Source organism: Papilio polytes, unplaced genomic scaffold (genome assembly GCF_000836215.1).
Source record: "Papilio polytes unplaced genomic scaffold, Ppol_1.0 DF822067.1, whole genome shotgun sequence".
In the NCBI taxonomy this organism is placed as follows: domain Eukaryota; kingdom Metazoa; phylum Arthropoda; class Insecta; order Lepidoptera; family Papilionidae; genus Papilio; species Papilio polytes.
The window spans coordinates 2,229,800-2,236,610 of record NW_013527137.1 but is presented as its reverse complement, the minus strand read 5'-3'; the positions used below and the strand labels follow the sequence as shown (position 1 = coordinate 2,236,610).

The window sequence follows — 6,811 nt, the reverse complement described above, 5'->3', positions numbered from 1 at the left end:
CAATGTGGCGGTTGTTGCAGTTCGATCCGGAGGGCTTTGGCGAGATCCCGTGGCCCGACTTCCTGCAGACGCTACAAAACCCAGATTTTATTTCTCAGGTGCCACCTCACAAACATGAGGTAAACATAACTTTACACTGTTATAAACTTAGCATTATTTTTATTAAATACATTTAAATGGCCTTTAACCATAGCTAAAATTAATTATAATTCTCCAAAAAGGCGGAACATGTTGCTCTCTGGAATCTAATAAGATATCAAAAATCATATTGGATGAACATTGACCACATCAAAAGACCAATCAAAAATAACTAGTATTATAAAACATTAGCATTCTTTAAGGTACTAAATAAATAAAAGCAATTCATTCTTTGACATATCCTAATAAGTTGAAGATTTTGGTAAATCTGATCGTTGCTAGCTATAAATTGATTCAAGGTTAAAGACTAAGTTCAATTATACTTTCATGACGCTCTACAACAATAAAAAAAAACATCTAAAATATGTTTATGTATCCCTCAGATACTGTTGGACAAAGCTCGCAGCGCTACATCCGATGCGATCACATTTCAGGAGTTCGTTAACGTGGTAAGTACGTCAAATATTTATTACACCACTCAATGCCGCAGCGCCGGGTATTTTTCCAGACGAATAGGATCATTAGTCTAATGGCGGCATTCTTAAACGTCCCCGTAGGTTGCATATAGTTTAATATAAACCCCATGGCGGCCGCCGTCCCCCGATACAAGACAACTAAATTAAGATGCGACACCGATTACGCCGGTCTCGCGCGTTCCCTCTTCACGAGTCACTAAACACGATTCGAGACGGACAAAAGTTCAGCCCTTTTAGGACTTTGTGAATCCAAACGCAAACGAAAAAGTTAAGAGCGATAAAACTGTATGGTCGAAAAGGACCCACATCCTTATCGGATTCTTACTGTCCTGCCTCGGGATACGATAAGGACCGCCACGATTTATTAGGTGGACATTTATTTTTGTATAGTAAAATATATTATCTTAAATGCGTATTAACACTGAGCACCGTCATTTGTTTTATTTTAATCGTTTCACACCGCTTTATTTTAAAGATCTTATAAATTTCTTATCTATTTTAATTTTAAAAAATACATTTAATTTAAGACACACACAGATTATAATATACAACATACTTTTAAGATAAGGTTTTTGTATTAAAAGAAAATGTATCTACGTTTTGTTTTACATATAATATAATTGTAATTAATACTTGAATATATAATACACCTCATTATATAAAAATCGCTAAGAAATCAACATATAAAAATGCATGAAGCAAATCAAAACCGTTTACTCTGGTTATCACTTTGCATTAACTGTTGATTTCACAGCTAATATTTTAAATATAAACGTAAACAAATTTAAAGCGAAGCATTATTTTTTAAGTGGCGTTTTAAAATAATTAGGCGACGAGATTACCCCTTATACATCACCTTAACGTCAAAAGACCCCTCACCTTCAATTAATTACCGCTGAGAAGGTACACTTTTGGCAACATTAACATAAAAGATACTTAAGAAGCCCTCGATTATGTCAACTCAACGTGGGCAGTGAATTATAGCACGCTCGTCGTCCCTCTTTAATAATTAAGTTATTACTTAAAAGGGTTAAGTTATAATAAGTTATACGACCGAATATTACGTCCTTATGGTACTTAAAATTTTATTTGTTTGCAAATTAAGTGGCTTTTAACGTTTCTTTGCAGATTTATAAGTCCTAATAAAATGTCGCACCAGTCAGTAATTGAATTTTAAAAGTGATTAGGGATGCGTTTTTTATTTATATATGTCAAAGTGTTTTATTATAAAAATCATTACATAACTAAGTAGAGAAATTATATATTATAGTTAGGTTCAACAATCGAAAAGTAACATTGTTTGTGTAATTTGATACGTCAAAAAGTTTTTAGTAATCCAGACAACTTAGTTCCGAAAGTGTATTGTCATACGAAACGGAATAAAGATGTCCAAGTTATTTTTATAAATGACTCGCGCGCACATAAAAATCTAAGTGCTTACATAAATTAAATATAAAAATTTAGGACCCCACATCGGATTTCGTTTTGCCGTTAAATTTTGGCGGTATTGGATATCAAACATGAAAAGTAAAGTCATAAGTGTCGACTGCGTTAGCATTATCCTCATACATTCGCGTACGATTGTATAGACAGACGTAAATCAAAATTAAATTCGAGACATAAAGAGACGACAAGGGACAGTGCGGGCTCGTGGGCGTTCGTGATGCTGCATTCTTATGCTAATCCAGGCGAACCACATTCGAACGGGGTGGGCCAAATTGTTATTTATATTGTCACCTCTTATTTTTTTTACTCGACCTCAACAAAAACCTGGCTAAATTACTTACTTGAAAACCTACGTAATATCAACCTCCAGTAGGTTGTTTTGTTAGAAATTCTTTGTCGACTTTTTGCATATTCGTATGGTATTGTTTGGAGATCATTGAACTTTTCATGTTGTTCGCCAAATATATTCGCATGTGTGTGAAATAATAAATATCATCAGCCAGTATTAGGTGAGTCAAATAAATAATTTATAGTAGTTATTTGTTTTTTTTTGTCTCCGAAAATACTCGAATAGGAAAACTCGATCGACTTTCTCAAGTTTATAATCAAGGTTAAAAGCCTTTGTTTTTACCGTTTGCCACATATCATTCATGTTATATGTTTGAACTTCTTATACATATACGAATAAAAAAATTACTGGTAGTAGTATTTGATAAAATGCATTTAAGTTCTCGCCCTAAACCTCTTTTTGCATAAAAATATCATTTATTAAAATTCAAGTTGAGTTTAATAATAGAAATGCGTCCCTGCAATTGCAAATATAAATGATTGATGACGAGTTCTCGACTTAAGCTGTCGCTTTTAGGGAAATGGCACTCACTTGGGCAGGAAGGCAATTTCCTGGGAGGAAATTAGTTCACTCCATTACGTCGCTGTTGCCGCCAAATGGCCAAAGATTGGCCGTTTTATACGCTTTTGTTTAATGCCGTAATAGTCCTAGAATATTATAATTGCGTTCTGGCGGCACAGCCAAGAATGGCTATTCTGCATTTTTTTTACATTAAGTCCAACTATATAAAGTCCTATATTATACTAAATATTTGAATAATTTGTTTGTATAAATTGACCTGTAGTGAACATCAATAAATCATAATAGACTAACAGAGTCGAACCTAAAACCTTCCAGTCATCAGACGGGTAGAGCATACGAGTGTTGCCACGCATTGCCTGAGTTACCTGTTGTAAGGCACAAAAAACTTTTGAGCGTCGCCGAAGACCCTTAATCAATTTATGGTGCGCTAACTGGAACACGGAAAATGTATTAAAGCCTGGTGTGGGAACGTTCACGCGACCATCAAACCCTTACGACACCTCTCTGTCTTAGATGATGTTTGTTTACATTATTATCTTAAACATTACTTCATTACATATTACTTTTAATCTTTATATGTATTTGCAACTAATTTGTTTCTTTATAACGATAGTGCTTTTAAGAAAATTAAGGTTTTTTCTTGATCACTATGTGCATAGAGTTTAATGTCAGATGAGGATTCGTAAAAAAAAATTGCCTAGGATAATCTACGCCAAAATCATTAATATGGCGCTAGATTATATCTATGTAGATTGTATAAGATTAAAAAAAACTTGTATTCTTCAAAGATGGAGATCTAATGTTACACTGATGCGATACACAATCGTTAATCGCACACTGTTAATAAAATTTAATTAAATAAAATGTTGAAAACAAAAGACAATGGCCAGTAAATAAAAAAGGCGGCACCGACTACGTCCATCGCACAGTTCGACACAATGAGAGCTTCACAGAGCGTCTCGAATCCGCACCGAAAACAAAAACAATTACTTAATAAAACACACCTCAATCAAAATTAATTGCTTTACGCATTAATCTCTTTATCTTTCCTCACCTACAAAACAACGTGTCCATTCTCTAAGGTAATGGAAGCAATCATTCCAGATAAGATACCTCTAATGTGAGAAAAGGTAGACGCCGGGGCCGGGTCGTTAATTTAATTTGAAATAATAAAAGTTATATGCATCATTTATCACTTTCGACAAATTTATTTTTAAATGCCCACTTCGAAATCCTTATCTGTGACTGACCAGCGGGGTAGGGGATGGAGGCAAAAAAAAAAGTTACGTTATAAATATACGTAGGCGAGCTGGCGAAGCGTCAAGTACTCCATAATTGCTGTCGGAACGTCCGCTTGGAACTTCAATGAGTTTCATAAGTACCTCACCATCAGAACACACTCCCTAGTCCCTACAATTATACCCCAATGGCTTCCGTACAGATCTCTTACCAATTGTTTCACACTTGGTAAGAGACTTGTTCACTTGTAGCACTCTTGAAAATAATACGACACCTTACAGTGAAATGGAAATATTGATTACATTTTCAGTTAAATTAATGAGTAACCTTCCTTCAGTTTTCAAACTTAACCCTATCGACTCGTCAGGGTATAAAAAAGTAAAAATGATGTGTCCGTAACATCCAATTTGAAGTACGTAATTCGTTAGCGGATCCTGTCGCGGGGTGCATTCCACCGCCGAGTAGGTTTTCGTGTTCGGTCGGACTGTCCGTCCGTAACTCACGTGCTATCGGCACCATCTAAATTGAGATTTTATTGACGATTACTGTTCTAGCGACGATATCGTTGCGATCTTGGCGCCCGCCGAACCTTCTTCACGTCTACACACCCTCCATGTTTTGGGCGTCAAAAAAAGTACAACTGGACCGTACTCCTTAAAATTTGAAGTCCAGATTTTTTTATTTTAATGTACACAATGATGTATATTGCTAGATATGGACAAATATATATGAGTAGGTGTTAACGACATTTTGTTATTCGATTTATTGTTTAATCACGATATTAAAATAAGTTTACTCTGTAATTTGCCCTCCGTCTAATTTCACTCTTTACTCCAATACACGTTGAATGTTATCATAAAGATTACCTTTCATTTAGTGACCAATTAAATCAGTAATTTAATTATTTGTTAGTTTGATCAAAACACTAAAGCACGAAAAACATCTGGACACGTTTAATCCTTTAAAATCGCTACAGTATTATCATTGTTTTTAGTGTTGTGATGTTTATTAGGGCCTTTTTATGCAATTCGATATTTATATCGTTCCGTGTCATGTTTTACAAGTCAGCAAGACTTTTTAGGTTTTAAAAATTGCATTATCAAATCGATAAAAATTTCAATAAAGCATTTTATTAGTTGTCAATACGCGAACGCTATCTTATTATCACCCATTGTTTCTCAGAGTACAATGGTTAGTATTTAAGTCGTCCCGATTTTCGCCTTTCTTCAATCAAAGTTGACCTTCACAATAAACATTATAACACAAAGTTAAATAAAATCGTTTATATCACTTCTAATGTTTTCGTACGATATAAAGCGATCAAAGATGGCGCCTCTGAACGAATCTTGTAAAAACTTCGCGCTTGCTCTCTGAGACCCGCAAGTTATAAAGCGATGTGAAGTTTAGTGTATTATTTTAGATGTGTTGATAAATTCATATAAGACAAAAAAGGGCGGCATCCCTTCTACGATAATGAAACGGAGGGACAAATGATGATGGCCTCCGGAGGTTCCGTGTCGAATCGCGACCAGGGGTTGATGGTTTGTGTAATCTTCAAATACATATTTTTTTCCTCAAGACCACACCGACGCAAATTTACTGTAATTTCACGCGCGACGTGCTTACAAACATCTGTTTAAATGAAGTGTAGGCACGCTTGAATGTTTACTTACTAATGGCCGCTTTCCTAGATACATTTAAGCATTCGTCAGTGTCTTTGATTCGATAACTTAATGAAAAGTGTTTCCGAAGTACGTAACTTGATTTTTACTCTGTTGAAACATCGGTTAACCTACAATTAATGAAGCACCAGCAAATGGTAACATCAGAAACCCAGCATAAGAGAATAAAGCGTAGAGTGTTTTGTAGATCTGTTAAAATGTTTACTCTAGATTATCTTCCTGTCTCTCACCGACTTTAAGGTTGGCAGTAAAGTCTACTTTAACCGAAAACCCAATCATATTTTGCTATAGTTATGTTCGATTTATCTATTAGATAACATTTACATTATATACACGCCATATATACATTTCAACCTTGACCACTATATAAGGTATAGAAATCTTCATTCGTACTGTCTATGATATCATAATATAGGCCGTTTTTGTTTGACGACAGCATTAATGAATACAAAATGAGCGTCACCTGGTTTTTAACACGGGACAATAATCGACCTTGGAAAAGTAACTCATAAATTGTTGAAAAGTAATATCGATTTTAAAATTAGTAGTGTTTACAATTAGTTGTTGCTCGCGACTTCGCCCGCGTGAAATTAATTAATTGTAAAAAACATAGCGTATTACTCAGTAGTTACGTAGTTTTTAAATGGTGGAAGAATTTTTTAAATCGGCCCAGTAGTTTTTGAGTTATTAAAATATTAGTAAAGATGAATCACAGCACGAAGGTAAAATATTTGAAAGCTGTAATTGTTAACATGCTTTTTAGAAAAAAGGTTAATGACATTAGAGTAGATTGGGACGGCCTATGTTTGGCACATGAATTTGCAAGTCACAGATTAGTCGTATCCAACTTGATACATAACTAAGTTCTGATATAAACAAACGTCTGACGGTGAATGAACGCCGCGAAAATCATGTGGAGGTGTTGGTCGTAATGTTTCCAAAACGGGCCCCTTCATAAT

The 6,811-nt window shown here is 34.8% G+C and overlaps 1 protein-coding gene across 1 annotated transcript in view; it reads left to right on the top strand.

Annotated features, from left to right (window-relative positions):
- Positions 1 to 6,811, top strand: part of LOC106106832 — a 64,114-nt gene that overhangs the window by 3,121 nt on the left and 54,182 nt on the right. The window contains exons 4-5 of the mRNA XM_013287491.1: positions 21 to 119; positions 522 to 587. Of these exons, the coding sequence (XP_013142945.1) occupies positions 21 to 119; positions 522 to 587 (165 nt within the window). The remainder of the gene's footprint in view (positions 1 to 20; positions 120 to 521; positions 588 to 6,811) is intronic.